Source organism: Berghia stephanieae, chromosome 3 (assembly GCF_034508935.2).
Source record: "Berghia stephanieae isolate SIO BIC M18660-M18661 chromosome 3, UCSD_Bste_1.3, whole genome shotgun sequence".
NCBI classification, from domain to species: domain Eukaryota; kingdom Metazoa; phylum Mollusca; class Gastropoda; order Nudibranchia; family Aeolidiidae; genus Berghia; species Berghia stephanieae.
In genome coordinates this window covers 29387552-29407953 of record NC_088362.1, presented here as the reverse complement: position 1 = coordinate 29407953, position 20402 = coordinate 29387552, and the positions used below count along the sequence as shown (strand labels likewise).

Below are 20402 nucleotides of genomic sequence, written 5' to 3'. Positions count from 1 at the left end.
CCGATAGAAGGGCACATTTATGACACGTCAAGTCAATGGGGTATTATGTCCGGATGAACTAGATAATGAAAATTAGAGTTCAGGGTCAAAATAATCAGAACTGGATATTAACTTTTTTTGAATATTGAGAAAGAAAATTAACTTTCTTCCAATAAGGGTAAGTTGTCCTTCAGAGCCATTAGGCCCATGGGAGCCGGAGTTTATCCCAGTTTCTATAGCATGAAATGGACAATAGCAATTGCTTGCTACCCTTTGGATAGGATGCTAGTCATTTGCAAATTACTTTTCACCAGATCCAATGGACCCAACAACCCAATCACTGCTGAGTGGACAGGGGGGTCAGAAAAGAAATCTCTCACTGCACTTGGGATCGATCTCGGTCCCTTTGATTGTGAAGCAAGTGTTCTAACAGGACAAAAAAAAAAATAAAGATTAAATCTGGAATTAAGCAATGTATTCATGTCTTTGTTTTTTTTGTTGTTGTTGGCTGAAGAAGGATTTTGAGCCCGAAACGTTCAGTGTTGGGTATTTTGTTCTTTTTTTTTTACAGTGTTATATTAATTTTTGTTCATTACTTTCAACTGGACATAATACCATTTTGAATGTACGGATCACATCTAATGCCCTATGGGATATCTTATTTGAGATCATGACTACAGTAAAAACCTTATTTTTTTTTTATTTTTTTTTTACTGTGTAGTACAGTGTACATTGTTGCCCATGTCCTCGGCATACTTATTACACAGGTGTGCCCTCAGCTTGTCCACTTGGCCCCTCAAGTGTTCCAACTGGTGAGACCAGTGACTGAGGGTCTGTGCCTGATCTTGTTGGGAGGACGAGGTGGCTCCGTTTGTGTCATCACCGTGGGCTGGGTCTGGAGGAAAGGCAGACATAATTATAAAATTGCCACCATGTAATATTTATTTATGACATCAGCAAACAACAAGATTGAGTTGATTAGTTTTAAGAAGCTTTATTGACTTTCAGGGATAGCCTTCCATGATGAGAACTGGGAGTAAATAATGACAACTATAGTAGTGTTTCTAAACATAACAATAATAGGGATGATATGATATTGGAAGTGATTCCTTACAATAACAATATATACTGTGACAATAATAATAATAGGACGCTAGTCTATTGCAAAGCGGGGTTAGATATAAATCTCGACTGCACGTGGGTTCGATTTTGGTTCCTTTGCGTGTGAAGCGAGTGCTCTACCAACTGAGCTATTGGGACCCCCCATGTTTGGGATACCTCTAACAAAAACTCAAAACTAAAATGTGATATTTTCACTTAAGATAACGTTGAAACATTTTCTGTGAGTTCAGGATGAAATCGTATTTTGAAATGAGTGTTACCTGACGATATTTGTACCAAAGTCAGGAATTTTGGGCTTATATGATCACGAGTCATATATGCAGATTTCCGGCACAATATCATGATTTTAACTCTCTCCTTACCACCCATATGAAAATTGTCACATTTGTTACGATGCAGCCAACATTTCTCTCATTCTAAGTTCTTTTGTACATAATAATGTTTGAACAAAAATGTTTGTTATAGTTAAAGTATATTAACACTGTGCTGAAGAGCTCGTTTAACAGCTTTTGTGTTTGAGTGAAAATAATCTATTTTTGTATAGGTTGCGTGTGAAGTTTTGGGGACAATCCGGAAAATGGCCGGTATTTTTTAAAAAGAATGAAATGAAAAAAAAAAAAACTAAACTCACCTTTGAATCCAAGAAGCACAGAGATGTCTGGTTCCTCACCATTAGCATGTTTGGTGCACACGTCGACCAAGGCCCGTAACTCTGAGAAACACAGTCCGAGCTGCATCATAAAGCGGCCGTGTTCGGCTACAGTTGTTTCTGTGTTGCCGGCCTCCAGATTTCTGGCATATTCTTTGGCCATCAGACCCTGATGAAGGAGATCCTGGCTTTGGGCACCAAGCTGTTGATGTAGAGAATACAAATGATAGACTTCAACGTACAAGGTCTTTATCTGCAAAAGGCAGCAGCAGCTTCTAATGGTGCTCCCACTACTGTGCTATGTTTATTCTATCACCCATTGACTCAAATGATTATTTATAAAATCTGCTAGGGCACAATGATCAGTCCTTTGATGTTGAGATCGCTATCTGGCCACCCTGTTGCCAGATTCATTTGTGCACACCTACAGACTTTATTGATGGACTGATTTTGATAGTTTATGGCTCAAAAGATTTGTTTCAATCTATGTAAATATCCACAATACAGTAGTCTAGCAATCAAAATAGATGAGGACCTGTTCTTAAAAGCCTATATTTCCCCATAAACATTGCGGGTTTTCCAGAAGAATTGTACACTAAACTAAACTGCAGCTATGTGGTATGACACTCGCTTTCGGATTGGAAGGTTCTGGGTTCGAGCCTCACTCTGCGCATAGTTGAGTCCTTGGAAAAGACTTTTTACTCACATTTTCTCACCGTACTCAGGTGTAAAATGAGTACCTGGCCGTTAACAGCGTTGTCTTTGTCGGAAAAAATTGTAATATTGCAAAACAACCGTCATGTCTCATTCTACATGTTACGTGTTGCTGTTGGTCAGGGACTTTTTGTAAAGCGTTTCTAGCATGTTTAGTGGATATTGTGCTACATAAAAGCTCAAGATTTTTGGGGGTTTTTTCACAATAAACTAAATCAGCGATAAAACAACCATAACTGATATTTTAAATCGGCAACACCAACCTCCTTGATCGTTTTCTTCATCTTCTCTATTTGTTCATCTTTAGTTTGAATCTCTGTCCTCAAAGACTCCACAGCCTCGGACTCCTGAGTCAAACGTTCTTGGATTCTTGTGACTTCTGATTGAGATTTCACCTCCACTTGTCGCAGTTTCAGGTGAGTCGTTTCTAAAAGCTGAAATGGATTTTAAAATTTAGACATTTTTTTTTTCAAAAGTACAAAAATTATGACCATAAATAGATTTTCAAAAAATTAGTGAAAAAGATAATATAAAATAAGATGATCGTGCGAATATGTAGTCTTGTGGTATGACACTCGCTTTCGGAGCGGAAGATTCTGGGTTTGAGCCTTGCTCGGCGCATAGTTGAGTCCTTGGAAAAGGCTCTTTACTCACATTATCTCACTGTACTCAGGTGTAAAATGAGTACCTGACTATTAACAGCGTTGTCTCTGTCTGAAAAAAAATTGTAATATCGCCTAACAGGCGACATGTCTTGTCCTACATGTTAAGTGTTGTTGGTCAGGGACAGCTTGTAAAGCGTTTTGAGCACGTTTAGTGGACATTGTGCTATAAAGAAAAGAAAAAAAAAGCTCAACTAATATGAGCTGTTATCAAAAATAGAAATGTACAAAAAGGAGGTTAAAGGATAAGTCAATGATAACCTTACTAGTATATGAAGCATATTGAAGGAATGAAATTGACATCACTCAGCTCTTTGCTATTGTTTTTAGACAGCTATTTTGGTGATTACTTTTCACTTAATTATATCTATCAGGTTATAAACATTACACACAGTTTTGTGTGTTGGTACGTTACATTCAACTGGTGGATGTTGTGGGTATTAAACCTAAATGCATAGCATCAATTGATTGAGTGATAATAATAATAATAACAACAAAAATGATAATAATAATAATAATAATAATAATAATAATAATAATAATAATAATAATAATAATAATAATAATAATAATAATAATAATAATAATAATGGTTATTTTTAATAATAATAATGAAGCATTTATAAAGCGCACACTTCCACTCAAAGGTGCTCAGGGCGCTATGGGAAAAAAAAGCATTACAGTGACAGTCAATAGTCAAACAATGAACAAATTAAAATATACAATGGACTAAAAGGCACAGGGAAGAAAGTTCTGTTTTCAGATTCTGTTTAAAAATGTCAAAGGAAGGTCTGGATCTAGTTTTAAAACTATTGCTATTCCATAACGGAGGGGCACTGATACAGAAAGATACAAACATTTTGAACTGTAGTGTAAAAAACATAAATAAATAAAATAAAATCCCCTTTATTCATCCCATAGGGGTACTTTGTCTCCAGGGTCTACTCGATGGGAAGACTGGAATAACCCAGGCCTCAGCCGCAGTGCAGCGCCACAAATTGAGCTAGGACAAGATGACTTGCTCAAGGCCACAAAGGGCAGCGGTGGGTAATCGAACTCTGTATCTTTCAGGGACGAAGCAAAGAACGTACCGCTGAGCATCACTGCCCCATAATACGTCAAGGCAAAAAAAAAAACAAAAAAACAACAAAGATAAATGAAGCAGAATAGCTGCAAGATCAGCTCTCATGTGTCCTCTATGATCAACGTGGTCGGAGATTGAGGTGAGGTAATTGTGATATCGCCTAACAGGCGTCATGCCATGTTCTACATGTTAAGTGTTGCTGTTGGCCAGGAACTCTTTGTAAAGCGCTTTGAGCACTTTTAGTGGATGTTGAGCTATATAAAAGCTCAAATTTAAAAAAAAAATTTTTTTCAAGATTTAAAGGTAATACCACAGCTTCCAGTGCATCTTGCTCCCTCCATTCTTAACAAAGCCACCTCAAGATTATTTGAACTGATAAAGCAGAGCTGCCAACTTGAAATTTCAAAACAATTCGTAGTTTCCAAGAGGAAAAAAAAAAAAGAGAAAATTCACGCTAAATAGCTTTACAAATAATTTGCTCTCAGCATGATGGTCCAAAAATGCTCCAAACTCATGAATATAGGTTCTAAGGAGCTCAACTTTCCTTATCAACAAGATTTATTGAGTCAAAGAGGCCTATGCAGCTCTGTAGCTGGAGACAAAAATTTGTATTTCCACCAATTTTTCGTAGTACTAGGCAGGTCGGTCTGCTGATAAAAGTGAAAAATAAAGAGTTACCTTTTTGGCTTTAACTAAATCATCTCCCATTTTGTCTTTGTCTGCAGACAGATTTTGTACATCCCTCTGAGCTTTGTAAAGTTCATAACCTTCTGCATCTCGCATACGATCCAGTTCAGAATTCATGTCTGAGATCTGTGAACATAAATATAAAGAATGTCTAAATATTAATAAAAGAAGATAACACATTAAAATCAAATAGTAATAATGGCATTTTTTTTCAAGAAAAGAGATGCGAGTCGTTTCATTTTAACTCAGTGTATACTAAACTTCCTGCTGACTGTGCTAAGGTTTTCGGGGCATTTCTTATCTAATTATTGAAATTATTTTCAATAAAAATAAAAAATAAATAAATTTTTAAAATTTGAAACAATAATAATAATAATAGTTATTAAAAAAAAAATAAAATAAATAAATAAAAAAAAAAAAAAAAAAAAATAATAATAATAATAATAATAATAATAATAATAATAATAATAATAATAATAATAATAATAATAATAATAATAATAATAATAATAATAATAATAATAATAAAAATAAATGTTCTAAACACTGTCAGTTTTTTTTTTAAATGAATGTTTCATTTCATGGTGATTTTGTACTTCTTCAAAAAATTAAGTAGCCGAAGCAAACACTAAAATTATCTTCTAGAAAAGTTATGGAAAGATGATGATAATGGTGGTGACAATGATGATAATGATGATGGTGACGATGACATTTTTTTTTTAATTGGGTAAATAGCTGGAAATTTGGCATATAAGGAATGAGGGCAAAATTTGAATTTCTCTGAAAAAATTGAAGAAAGTTAGCAAGTTTGAGCAGCTCTCGGCTTGACATCTGAAATACTTACCTGCTTTTCTAAATCTTTTTCTTTTTCCTCAAGTTCTCTAATTCGAAAATCTCTGGCTGTGATTACCTTCCTAACTTGACTAAGTTTCTTCTCAGAGCTCTCCACTTTAGATTTCAAAGCTAAGTTGTCCTCTCGTAAGGATAGGATCTGGGACAAAAAAAACAAAAACAAAATAATGAAAAGTCAAGATATAATAATTCCACTGTATCAATGCAAAATACAACTGGATAGTGAAATGATAATTGTGACAATGATTTGTTTTGTCTGTTGTTTTTAAGAGTTTTATAGTTCTTGAGGAGGTTCCGTTAGATCACTTGGTAGAGAGGCACTCGCTTCACAAGCAAAGGGACCAAGATCGATCCCGGGTGCAGTTGATATTTTTTTCTGACCCCCCTGTCCACCCAGCAGTGATTGGGTAGATCGGCCTGTTAGATCTTGTGGAAAGTACTTTGCGATAGACTAGCATCCTATCCACAGGGTAGCAAGCAATTGCTATTGTCCGTTCCACGCTATAGAAACCGGGATAAACTCCGACTCCATGGGCCCAATGGCTCTGAAGGACTACAAAAGAATAGTGCTTGAAACATTAAGTCATATTGCACCAGTAAAAAGATAATGGGATAGTAAAAAAATATTCAAGAATTACAATTGAAGCACCCAAGTAATACAAAGGGAAATTATTTCGAATAGAGAAAAGATGTAGATTCAAAAAGCATACAATCAATGTACTTAGTTTGAGATCACCTAAAAGTCTCATCTTGAAACCAGCAGAGGTTCCCACCAAGAGTGAAGCACTAAAATGTTCACAGAATATATCCAAAACAAAAAACATAACTAACAAAACATATTAGAGAGATGATTTAAATGGGGGGAAAACAATTATCTCCCAAAACTAATACCAAACCTTTGATTGTTTCCCTCTCAGCTATGTACTCCAGCAAGGGCCAGAACAAAAAGAAGAGTGATCTTTTACTTTTTTAAAAATTTGAGATGAGAGAGGACGGAAGATATTCAATAATGAATTTGATATTTTTTATTTTTCAAAGGATTATCTTGAAAGTCAATATATATTTACTATTTATTTTCATTTCCATGAAACACTTAACGAATGACAACATCGTCGTCTATGTGGTCCAGTGGTATCCTTTGGATCGGGTGGTCCTGGGTTTGAGTCCTGCTCTGAGCGGCACATAGGTGAGTCCTTGGAAAAGGGTCTTTATTCACATTCTCTCACCATACTCGGGTGTAAAATGAGACATGGCTGTCAACATTGTTGTCTCTATCCGAAAAAAAAAAAAATTGTAGTATCGCCTAAAAGGCTTCATGTCTCATCCTACATGTTAAATGGTGCTGCTGCCTAAGGACACCTTGTAATGCGCTTTGAGCATGTTTAGTGGATAATGCGCTTTATAATAGCTCATTTAACTAAAAGAAATATAGAAACCTCCTGGGCTTGAACCCTGCTTTCCTCCACAGTTGGCAAGTCATTCAGGTACCGTTGGAGACTGTCGAGCTTTTTCTTCATATCCTGATGGGTGTAGCGTGAATCTTCAAACTGCTGACGCCAGCTTGCTGCCTCTTGGGCTTTGGCTTCAATCTACAGACAGCAGAGCAAAACATAATTAAACAAGCAAATAACGGTAGTTTAGCAAGCTATATCATGACAGCAGAGTTCAACGCAAAATTAAGAAATCAAATTAATACAATAAAACCATCAGACTCAGGTGAGGATAAGTACCTGCTAAAGAAATTGATAGATATTTTGTTTTGTTCCATCTGACTAGCTTTATTTTAAAGGTTTGACTGGGCTTAAAATACACTTCAGGTCATTTCAGTGCCAGTAAAAAATAATTTAAGATAGTCCAAAAAAGCTTGTGAATTACAATCTAAAGCGAAGAGAAAAATTGGGTATGGAGAAATGCCAGATGAAAACAGAGAATAAAAAGTAACGGGGTCAGTGCCAAACTCAGGATCCAATTGACACGCCACCCTCCGTCTGGCCGGGAGAGAGAGGACAGCGAGCGGTTGCACAACCGACTGAGCTCAGTCATCCCCCCCCCCCCCCACCTCCAAAAAAACTGAGATAGGCATTATTCATTCAAAATGTGATTTGACATTTAACGAAATTATTTGGCTATGAAAACATACTTGATCCGCTTGTGAGATAAAAGAACATTAAGTTGAAACCAAAATCAGAGGCTAGACAATATGTGACCCTCCGCCTCGAAGCGGTATTAAGTCGGGATTTGGAAAACGAAGAAAACCGGTTTTAAAGTGGAAATGGTCAAAATTATCAAATTTCAGTTTTTGGTTGTTTCAGAAACTACAATCATTGTTCTACATGAATACATAATAATTCAACATAAATATTGACGATAAGTTATATAAATTTCAAGTTTAAAAATGCAACTATCAGTGACACTTTCAAAACGAGAGTTGACTTTCTCTCAGAGAGCCACCCTTTCCAAGGCTTAGTAATACCGAGTCTTTTTCTCCACCAATACCGTGTAAGATATCACAGCAAAGGGCGTGTCTTTATCTATCTCAGAGAAAGCATGACTGTATCCACAATGTCATGGTTCAACCAATAATGAACTTTAAAAACTGTAAACAAGTCTAGGGTTTTCCCTGACAACCTTACAAATGAATGATTCTGATTGGTCAACTCTCATCACATGCGCTGTGGCTGTAGGCCATAATGCTCGGGCGATGCTTCATGACGTCAGCATGCGTGTGTTACATATGTGTGTGTTTGTGCATTTTGATACACACCACGTGCTTTTACTTCTTTGTCTAGCTGCATTGGTGATCGAGGTGAGGGTCCTCTTTTGTCCCTCTTTTTTTTTATTCATGAAATTATAGGACATTCTAAGACTTAATAGGACAACAGTACACTTACACTTACAGTTACAGAGATTGTTGTAGGATAAACATTTAATTTTAAGTACAAAAGCAGAATAATAAATAGAGCCTTCAACAATTAATGAACTCCCGGTGGATATACGTGTAACTAAAAAATGAAATGGATAGATAAACAGACAGAAAGACAAACCTATTAATGGATAGATAGATAGATAGATAGATAGATAGATAGATAGATAGATAGATAGATAGATAGATAGACGAAGAGGGGAGAGAGACAAACAGAGAGAGAGAAAAAGAGAGAGAGAGAGAGAGAGAGAGAGAGAGAGAGAGAGAGAGAGAGAGAGAGAGAGAGAGAGAGAGAGAGAGAGAGAGATGGATGTTCGTTTTGTCGTGCTCTCTTTGTATACTGAAAGAAAGAGGGGGGGGGGGGGGGGGTCTTTTTAGACAATGAACAATGTGGTGGAACGCTAAGGAAAACTTGAGAGATTCAATAACATGTTTTCATGTAAGTCACTACACAATAAGCCCCACCCCTCCTCCTCAAGCTGTCATCTGACTCAAAATGGAAACAATGCAATGATTGATTTGACCAGCCCATTTCTCTAATTGCAATCTCATTGGTCAATATGTTTCCAGTTGATTGACTATGACTTACTTTGTAACAAAATGCTTTCTTTAAACTATCCCTACAATTCTTTGCTCCGCCTCCATCCCTTTCTTCATGTCTACCTCACTCTCTCCGTCTCCCTTTTGTTTCTTTCACACATACAAACACACAAATACACATACACTTATACAGGTTTCAATCTTTATTCTATTTCCCTCGCGTCCTCTTAATGCACAAGCAGTCTCTCTCCCCTCCCCCTCTCGCTCCTCTCTCTCTTTCTTTCTTTCTTTCTTTCTCTCTCTCTCTCTCTCTCTCTCTCTTTTTATATCTCTCTCTTTTTTTTTCTCTCTCTCTCTCTTTCTCTCACATGTGTGTGTTTGTGTGTGTGTGTGCGTGCGCGTGTGTGTGTGTGTGTATTTTACTCTCTCATTCTATCTCTTCCTCTCTAATCCTCTTCTTGATAATTCTTTCCCTGCCCACCCGCTTCACGTAGTTTCAAAACTGTACTTTCAAATTATAAGCCCGTTTTTAACTTTGGGTATTTGAAATCTTATTTTCTCTATTGAATAAGACAAAAATTTCACATTAATAATCTTTATTTCATTGATTCTTTATTTAAATATAAAAAATTCTTGAAAAAGTGAACAATTGTCGGCATTTTTTTTTCAGTGTTTTATTTGTTTAAGAACATCTTACATAATAATGAATAACTACAAAAGTGATAATTGGATTGTTTCAAAAATTTGTATGTTCATTATTAAATGTATAATCTAAGCTCATGCTAAATTTCACTATTCTCGTCAAATTTTCGATGCCCGTATCTAAGGAGTTATCTTTGCCCATTGATTTGACTGTGCGTGAAAACGGTGCCTCACTTCAAAGTCGATTTTCTCAAAACTTGGTTTTCACACTCTCCTTACTTCAAACGGTCATATCTCGGCAATGAATAATCAGAATTGTATAAATTTGGTATCAAATTTTAAAGCATAAAATAAGCTATGATTTGGTACCAAAAACCCAAAATTGAAAAATCCGACTTAATACCGTTTCGAGGCGGAGGGTCACATATACAACATTTTACTAAGTATTACCTATATTTTTATCAAAAAAGATTATCAAAAAAAAAAAAAAAAAATTCTCCTTAAAACTTTTTAAAACAAATAATAGATTGCATCAATTTTAAAAGCGTTTAAGTACGACACACAACTTTACCTGAGTTTCTATTGACGAGATATCCATATCTTTGCGTCGGAGTAGCTCTTTAAGCCTCTGAACATCATGTTCTGAAGCCCTATGGAATAGACGAAAATAATAAGAATTCAGAGAAAAAAAATTAACAACTTTATGATCAAAATTTCTAACTTGTGGAATAAACATGGAAATCCTTTTTAAAAAAGAAAAAACAAGAAAAAAAAACCTTTAGATTTTATATTGCGCAATATCCACTAAATGTGCTCAAAGAGCTTTACAATGGGTCCATGGCCAACAGCAACACATAACATATCTGACGTAACATTAAGCCTGTTACGCGAATTAATATTTTTTCGAACAGAGACAACGCTGTTAACGGCCAGGTACTCATTTTACACCAATAGACTAGCGTTATATCCAAAGGATTGCAAGCAATTCTTATTGTCCATTTCAAGCAAAAGAAACAGGGATAAACTCCAGCCCCATGTGACTAATAGCTGTGAAGGACTGCTTGTGGGAATGAAATTAAATTGTAACTTATTTACAGCCAATCACAGAATAGCTTTCTTAACGAGTTCAACACCACTTCTCTAGTTTTATTCTATGGATAAAACTATAAATTTTTTTTAAAATCTTTATACACTTACCCCAACTTAACCTCCAGATCGTCGATTTCGGTATCTTTCTTTGATCTTTCTTCATTCATCCTCTCTTTAAGATTAGCGTTTTTATGCTGCATTTCCTGTAATTATTATCATTATTATTATTATTATTATTATTATTATTATTATTATTATTATTATTGTTATTATTATCATTATTATTATTATTTTTATTATTATCAATATCTTTTTAAAAATTTACAAAAACAATGATGTTTCTTATACATGATTTTCATTTGGAACTTTTTAAATTTAATGAAAAAATAAAATGGCAAATTAAAAAAATATATATATATTGACTGAAAAGTAGAAAGAAGAAGAAAAAAAAGGTGGAGAGATCAGAGAGGTGCGATCACACTTACTTTAAGTTTTTGTTGTACAATATTATTGTCATCCTGATTTGAAAGCAAGGCCTGACGTAACTTCGATTCTGACATTTTGAAGTCATCTTCCAACTCCAAAATACGATTCTTAAGCCTGTGAAAGATAGAGTCAAATATTTTTTAAAAAACACATCGCCATAACATCATAATCTTTTGCCTTTGGTCAAAAATCCATTTTGATAGTAATGCTAATATTGCTATTCCCTTGTTATTTTTAGGTGATAAGAGATCCAATTTGATGATTAACACCAATTAAAGCAGAAAATTAAAAAAAAAATAATTTCTGACATAATGAGACAATATAGGCTAAAATTAGACAAAACCCTCATAAGTTTCCCACAGTGATGCACCAAAAACCAATAAATAGATCTCTTCAAAATTTACACACCCAATGTTTCTTACAAAAAGCGCCACATCATGATGGAAAAGTTTAGCAACAGTCTGGAAAATAGATTTTCAAGAATTTTTTCGATTTCAACTGAAAATTTGGCGTGGAACGACAGGAATTAGAAAATCAGAAAATTATGCAAAATGGAATTTTGAGAAAACGCAAAATTTGTCTTTAATTTGATAATAAAGTTAATTTTGCAGACAAAAAAAGACCAACATCCACCAATATGATACAAGAAAATAGTAAAATTTTGTAAATTGATCAAATTCTGAAAAAAGTTATAATATGTGCGCATATCGTTTCATATCGTTTGCAAAGTCAGAATGTCATTTTCGCTTAACCAGTTGTGTGCCATACTCATAAAAATGCATATTTAAAGATTTGTCCAGAAAACTTGTCCTTCTAATATCGATCTATTTAAATGACCCTGATCTTGACAAAAACTCTAAAACCTGGATATACCTCGATGAGGGTCATTTAAATTGATCGATATTTGAGGATGAGCTTTCTGGCCAAATTTTCAATCAGTGTCTTTCTGAAGTACAGCATTTAAAAATGAATCACAACTTTGTTAATCTTATAAATCTAAATATTCATATTCCAGATTGTATATTTTTTTTGGGGGGGGGGGGGGGGGGGGAGGTTCAATAGCTTAGTTGGTAGAGCACTCGCTGCAAGGTACAAGATCGATCCCGGGTGCAGTCAAGATTTTTTCTCTGAACCCCCTGTCCTCCCAGCAGTGAATGGGTAGCTGAGTCTGTTAGATTTGGCGGAAAGTACTTTGTGATAGACTAGTGTTCTATCCAAAGGATAGCAAGCAATTGCTATTGTCCATTTAATACTATAGAAACTGGGATAAACTCCAGCTCCATGATTCCATGGGACTAATGGATCTGAAGGAGGCAATTTCGAAATAATTTGAAAAGATTTAGATCATGGTCTATCCCTGGAGTTCAACAACAATCCAAAAGTTCAAAGACAAGCACCAATAGAAAAACAAGAATAGCCTCTTCAACTAAACCATTTCCCTGTACAGACTAAAGAGGTTGTGCGTAGGGCTCTGTAAACCCAGATCTCTGCCAACAAAACTCATCTTTTTTCATTTCTTACTTCTTTTTTTTAAAATTTATTTGTTTGCTTTAACCTATAAGTTAACATTGTGATAAAAAAATTCTTTTTAAAAATGAAAACATGTAAAATGTGCCAGAGTTGTTAGTTTGTTGTCATAGCTCATTGTGTTGTCAAAAGAAGATTTAAATAATAAACAAATATAGAATAAAAGGGGAATGTTAGCAGAAACTAACATTTCAATACTTTTTTTTTTTGGTATTTGTTTTCAATAGCACAAAAACTTAAATTTTTAAATAAGAGCTGACCATTCACTTACTTGTCAATAATCATATTTTTCTCTCTAATGATATTATCAGCAGCCCTTCTGACTGGCTCCCATCTGGCAGGTGGAACGTCTTGTAAGTTTAGCTTACTGAGGCCTGGATCTGTTAACACCTGGCCCTGGAGCATTGGGTTTGAGGGATTTTCATAAAGGGCCTGGAGCATGAAAAAAAGATAAAATTACATTTTTTATTATTATATATTTAGCTATCATATATATGTGCAGCTATGTGGTCTTATGGTATGACACTGGCTTTTGGATTGGAAGGTCCTGGGTTCGAGCCTCGCTCGGCGCATTGTTGAGTACTTGGAAAAGGCTCTTTACTCCCATTCTCTCACCATACTCAGGTGTAAAATGAATACCTGGTCATTAACAGCGTTGTCTCTGTCGGAAAAAATTGTATTATCGCCTAACAGGGGTCATGTCTCATTCTACATCTTACATGTTGCTGTTAGTCAGGGACCCTTTGTAAAGCGCTTTGAGCACGTTTAGTGGATATTGCGCTATAAAAAAGCTCAATTATTTAAATAAAAGCTCAATTATTTATATAAAAGCTCAATCGATTATATATGCAGATCATGAAAAAGACTACAATTTGAAGGATGACTTTTTTGCTTTTTGTTTTTAGGTGTTTTAAGCTGCTTGCGACACATTAGGTAATTTCAACACCAGTAAAAAGGAAGGAAATGGGATAGAAAAAAAATTCTTGACTTACAATCAAAAGCACACAAGAAAAGTAAGGCAAAGGGGATGGTACAAAAAGGGAACAAATGTAGATTCCAATAGTACACTATCATTGAACTTAGTTTGCGATCATCTAGAGTTCTCATCCAGCTAAATGCAACTGGATCCCACTGAGAGGAACATACTCAAATATCCTTAGATTATACATTCAAAGCAACAAATATAACAATACATTACAAAGATGTAATACAAGGAAAAAAATATCATCTCCTAAATCTGTAACTATACATTGGACGGCTTCCCTCCCATTCAAGGACTCCGACAAAGGAAAGGACAAAACCAAATAATCTCATTCCAAGACAAAAACAAAAAGCATGTTGGTAAACAGAGTTAAGGATATAGAAGACACAGTAAGTGGCCTCCCTGCCCACTATAGGAGGTCACATTCTAAAGTACTCAACATACTAGCTATTAAGCTTGATTAAATATCTGCAATTATTTATTGGTTTAAAGTTAAAGGTTTTGTAAAACCAGGTTAATAAAGTTAACACAAGATAAATGAGGCTACAAAAGAAAAAAAATAAGTCAAGTCACAAAGGAAAACCCCAAAATGTGTGAAGAAACTACAAACATAAACATGAAAATTAGAGCAATGATACACATTTTTAGACGAGAAATCAAGTTTTGTGGACTGAAGTTTAAAACATAGAGAAATAGGACAGAATTATTAGATTGCCGAGATTAAAAAATATTGTTGAAATGAAAAATTTGGATATAAAGACAATCAGAAACACTACAGCAAAAATCAGTTTCATTTTCTCTTGAAAAGACTTGAACTTTCAATTTATTTAGTCATCAGTTACATAAGAATAACATAAGAATAAGAAAACATACCTGAGTTTCTAAGTGTTGATGCAAAAGTTCTTCCTGATGTTGCTGCTGCCAGTGCCGAAGATCTTCTTGCGGAGTCTTTGACATAACAATCTCCTTCCAATCTTCTTGTGTATTCATGACTTGGTAATTCTTCGACGATAAATCTCGCAATTCTCCAGAATTTTCTAAAAAAGAACCGCTACCATCTCGTTTCGGATTTGAACCAAACATATCCGCATGATGCAAATTTTTATGGCTCTGGGCACTCTTCAGTCTTGCATGATCACCAAACGGCAGTGAAAAATCTGTCGAATTTGAAAGCAGGAATCCTTCTGTGTAGGAGCGTCTATTCATACTAGCTGGAGAAACCGTTCTCCTTATGATCCTTCGTTCTACCCCATTAGCATCGATATATTTCGTGACAGGTCTGGTAAATCCCTGGGGTAGATAAGAAACATCCCCGATATCTTTGAACCCTGACCCTCCTATTTGTGATAGTCCATATTTTCCTGGTCTGTACTGAGGCTGTTGTGCCTCCCAGGATGCTTTCGATATACCCGTAGTTGTAGATACGGACGGGGGAGGGGTATTTATCCCTTTCTCTTGTTTTTCCTCCCATTTGTAACCCGTATATGATGTGTGTTGTTGTTGACCCTGTTGTTGTTGTTGTGACTGTTGTGGAATCAGCCGAGGACTACTCTCAGCCGATGAGTTTGGCTGTCGTACAACCGGTGAAGGAGTTAATGTTTCCACTTCATCATTCCATCCTGAAAAACAACATCAACATATCATTATAAAAAACAATAATAGCAATAACAATAATAATGTAATCATTAATGCGGCTCCTATTCCAAATAGTGACAGCTCATTTCAATATAATATTCAATGCTACAATTTCATATCATTCAAAAAAAACATAAGACGTTCATACAAAGAAAAAAATCTATTTATTGGAAACTGGTTTAAATCTATCAAATATTTTCTAATAAAATAGGTCTTAATATTTGTCTCAAAAGTAGCTGCAGTATTGTGTTTCCTTAGAGAAATTGGAAGATTTCCAGACAGAAGGTGCAACATGAGGAAATGACCTATCAGAAAACATTTTGAAATACAATAACCAATAATGTCGGATTTTTTGGGGGTTTTTTTGTTTTGTTTTTTTTTCTGAATTCGGTTGCTGTTTTTTTCATTTGTTCTGTTTTCTGTTCTTTCTTTCTTTTTTTTTTTTTTAGTTTGGTTCCAGATTTGGAATTTTAAGACTCGATTTTAGCTCAAAATGAGTGAAAATGTGCTTATATCACTCAGAAAATGATATCATGTTCAAATTCAAATGAGCTACATCACTTCTGAAGTATGCATAGGTTTATCAAAATTGATTCAAGAAATTTCAAAGGACCACATATGGTTAAACTTTTGGAATTTTGTAAATCCAATGGCAAATTCTTGTTTGCAAATTATGGGGGTTAAAATGGCAAAAGACTGCGGGGACAGTCTGATTATTCAGTTGATAGAGTATTCGCATCATGTACAAAAGGGAATGGGATCAATGACAGGTGAAATTGGAGTTTACATTCTGATCCCCTGTTCACCCATTAGAATTGGGGTCCCAATAGCTTAGTTGGTAGAGGACTCGATTCACGCACCAAGGGACAGAGATTGACCCTGGGTGCAGTTGAGATTTTTTTCCGACCCTCCCCCCTGTCCACCCAGCAACAAATGGGTAGCCAGTCTTTTAGATCTGCTGAAAAGTACTTTGCAATAGACTAGCATCCTATCCAAAGGATAGCAAGCAATTGCTATTGTCCATATCTCAATATAGAAACGGGGATAAATTCTGGCTCTGATGGACTACTACATCTATACAAAATATACCTGTGGAAGTTCCCTGGTTACCACTTGTTCGACTAGTCTGCCTGATTTTTTGATAATCTGAAAAGGGACAACAAACACTCATCATATTATATGATGACAAAACATATAATATAACAATTATAACATTAACAATATCAATAACAATTATAACATTAACAATCAATTTTAAACTTGAAAATCTGGATTTCTTTCTTAAGTCAATAGATCACTTTTAAGTTTTAAAAAAAATCAGATTAAATCATTCTAATAATTCGACAAATAGAAATATTAGTCCTTACAATAATTCTTCAGTCCACCTTAAAGCATTCATATATATCAAGTCATTCAGAAATATTCTTTTGAAATTAATCCCACAGAAATAAACAAAATCAAAAACTCAAATAAGTCATATAATAATGTCATATGCCATTTGTTACCATATCACTATTTCACATACAGAAGAAAAAATTAGGTATTGTTTAAAATCATAAAGTAATTCTAAAAAATGTAAGACAGGCTTTTAAAATCTTATAAAGACTGAGCACATTGAATACATGGGTAGCTAGGTTCGTTGCATCTGACAGAAAGTACCTCATGATGCTTTATAATTCATTTCTCAAAGTTTCATATTTACCAGGAATATTTGTTGATTCTGAATTGTCTGTCATTCTGTCATCGTGATGTCCTTCTCTCTCTCAATGCCTCTCACATTCTGTAACTTTTAAACAAATTAACAGATTATAATAAATGACTGCAACTAAGAAAGAAATCAACAGTTTCATCAGTCGTGATAAAAACTTTTAAAACTCAATATTAGGGAAAATTCTAAAGCAATCTGGCATAATGGAAGATGAGGTGACGATGATGATGAAGGTGGTGATTGTGAGTGATGACGATGATGACAATGATGATATATAAATAATTTAATCACAAAATTTTTGAAAATCAGGAATTAAAACAAATTTCTCTATAAATTCAGAGAGTTGCGGGTCCCAATAACTCAGTCAATGGCACTCTCGATTCACACACAAAGGGACCAAGATCGGTCTCGGGTGAAGTCAAGATTTTTACCAAATTTATCCAATTGCTATTTTCCGTTTCCGTTTCACCCTAGAGAAACTGGGAAAAACTCCGGCTCAATGAGCCTTATGACTTATGGCTCTGAAGGACAAGTTGACAGATCTACAAAATATCAGGAACAGTAAATTAAGATTTTTTCAAGGAAAATAGAGAGAGAGGTCAGAGGTGAAAAATTTTACAACTGATTGACATCTTTCTTTTCTAAACTTAAACTTATTTACTATTTAAATTTATGTTTCTCTCAATGTTCAGCATGTTGGTCGCATCATAAGAATCAAGAAGCTGTATAACTGTAGTACTGTAGTATATTGTTTTTCATTTTCCTTATTAAATTATCTGATTATATATAATTTATCATAATCATACTCATACTTACACAAACCTAAACCACAATTACAACAATGGCAATGGGTTGGACTCGGACTTTGACTTTTAAAATCCAACAGAAATAAAAATAACAAAGATGGTGTTTAAAATTAATATGAATCATGAATGTCATCTCATCAATATGAGATTCTCAATTGAAACTTTCTGAAACTTGAAACTGAAACACAAAAATCTGTCAAAAATCACAACCAAGATCAAGAAGATACACAGTACAGCGATTCCAACTTTGCTTTCGTCCTTGTTCTAAGTTCTAGTGCCTTATACTTTTCCAACCGAACCAAATACCAATACCAATCATCGTCATCATTGATCGAATCATTGAATCATAATATAATAAGGTCCGATATATACAGTATTATTATATCAATCAGTATCCGTGGTCATTGGTGGTAGATAGTGTTGTTGATTGAGTGTGAGTTGATTATGATTGACTATCACTATCATGTTCAACAGACATTTGATAAACTGTAACGAATATTACCTTATATTACCTACTTCGTGATAACCATAAAAAATATGTTGTTTATGTTATCATTTTCAACGTTCAGAGAATAAGTTTATCATTATCAGTTTTCATCCTGTTATTGTTCTCAATGCCAGTCAATGCAAGCGAGAAATATCTCGGTCATTGTTATTTACTTTCAGCCAGATATTACGAGAGTTGAGATTAGTGTATCCAAATTTTGAAATGAAAATGGCTCTAAGAACCATACTCATTAGAGACAAAGAAATCGTTAAAAAGTCTTAAAACAATCAAGCAAATATCTACATTACGATATTATTTTACCTAAATGTTGATTATTTCAGTCAAAGATTTAGGGAATTCTTGTGAAATGTAGATGACCTAACTAAATTGCTTCTAAGAAATAATAAGTTATTGAATAGTCCGATTGGCGTCTGAAAATTACGCCATGATTCCCCCCCCCCCCCCCCCCCCCCCAAATCGTTTCCTCAAGAAATGGAATGATAATATAACGATAAATTTCCTTAGGCTCTCATTTATTTTAAGGTTTTTTAAAATCAATTTATTTGTTGGGGTTGGGGGGGGGGGGGGGGGGTCAGCAGGAAAGGTACGAGTTGAATGGAGAAAAACAGCGCTACTTAGATCAAGGCCACATTGAAAATTTGGTCACTGAGTGTTATAGCCGAAAACGATTATACTGAGATTTCACAGTGTCTGTGTCAGTGTTTATTTTTAAGAAATTCTGGAGCAGACATAAGTAAGATAAAGTATGAAACAGTGCCAGACAAAGCAAGAAAAAAAATACAAAAAACAAAAGAAATCCCACAAAATCAGTCTTCTTCGACGGAGGATCGAACCTCAGACCTCCTGATTACTGATCAGATGTGCCACCGTCGGGTTACCTCATGGTGTAATGGTAGCAAGTCCGACCGGTTATCAGGTCTGACGTTCGATCCTCGTTCGAGGAAGACGGGTTTTTTTTTTTTTTTTTTTTTTTTTTTTTTATTAATAGTTTAATTTGTATTTTCCTTTCTCGCATTGTCCGGCATTGTTTCATGCATACTTTTTTTTCAGAGCTTTATCTTTTTTGGCCATAGGACAAATTGGATTCAATTGTCTGATGTCACGTCGCCCAGCAACGGCGGCCATCGTGGTTCTAAACAAAGAAAATCGGTACTTTTTATTCTTCATGCTGGCTAGAACTTTTCATGTCTTGTGATCAGAATGTGTAAAAGTCAAAACAGATTTATAATGGGTTTTTTCCCTCTAGATACGCTTTTATGCTCGTCGGAGAAATATTTCATAAGGGCGTCCGCCATTGTTCCAATAGTTTAGAGCCAGTTACTAAGTTACCATGCGTCATTACGAGGGAAGTGACGTTACGACTGTTGAAGCGTATTGATAAGTGACTGAAGTATGGTAACTATAAAAATCGCCCCCACAGTATACGAATAGCTAATTAGACTTAGAAATAGTACACAGACATTAAAATATATAATATGGGCTACAACACAAAGAAAAGAAAAATTATAATTTCTGACACATTCTTTTTGAGCTCCCCGGAGGCTTCACTCAAGTTCAACGTTCAAGGTCAACGTCTTTATCTGCAAAAGGCGGATTGCCCATCACTGCAGATGTTATACAATTATGTGGTGACTTTCTCCATTATTGTGTTATTGAATTGAAAGATAAATATTTAATAGTTGACCAAATTTGTTGTTGTTGGTAATATCTAGGATTTCTGGTGGGAGAGTGTTCCATTCCTTGATGGTTCTTGGGAAAGAAGCTGACAGAGACGGGTTGCTAACGGCCAGAAACTTACACAATTTCT

At 34.9% G+C, this 20402-nt stretch overlaps 1 protein-coding gene across 3 annotated transcripts; it reads right to left on the bottom strand.

The window, feature by feature from the left end:
- Positions 1–464: 464 nt before the first annotated feature.
- LOC144967493 (centrosomal protein of 85 kDa-like) lies at positions 465–18764 on the bottom strand. 3 transcript variants are annotated; one of them, XM_078904819.1, is made up of 14 exons: positions 18590–18764; positions 17276–17359; positions 16663–16719; positions 14812–15557; positions 13228–13388; positions 11429–11543; positions 11052–11146; positions 10426–10504; positions 7186–7338; positions 5742–5888; positions 4889–5023; positions 2728–2898; positions 1733–1952; positions 465–874 (listed from the first exon to the last, which is right to left on the bottom strand). In XM_078904819.1, the coding sequence occupies exons 2-14, from the start codon at positions 17307–17309 to the stop codon at positions 690–692; spliced, it is 2298 nt and encodes a 765-aa protein (XP_078760945.1). In that variant the 5' UTR covers positions 17310–17359; positions 18590–18764; the 3' UTR covers positions 465–689. The 3 variants fall into 3 exon arrangements, with proteins under 3 accessions (XP_078760945.1, XP_078760946.1, XP_078760947.1); XM_078904820.1 differs by having other exon boundaries at positions 18604–18751; XM_078904821.1 differs by lacking the exon at positions 18590–18764 and adding an exon at positions 17573–17691.
- Positions 18765–20402: the final 1638 nt, after the last annotated feature.

What these genes read in the sequence shown, in the direction of transcription:
- LOC144967493 (XM_078904819.1), bottom strand. Translation starts at nt 17,309, where the DNA reads ATGACAGACAATTCAGAATCAACAAATATTCCTG. An exon ending in AGAATCAACAAATATTCCTG is followed by an intron (nt 16,720 to 17,275) that starts GTAAATATGAAA and finishes GTCCCTTTTCAG; the next exon opens with ATTATCAAAAAATCAGGCAG. An exon ending in TCTCGTCAATAGAAACTCAG is followed by an intron (nt 7,339 to 10,425) that starts GTAAAGTTGTGT and finishes TGCTGTCTGTAG; the next exon opens with ATTGAAGCCAAAGCCCAAGA.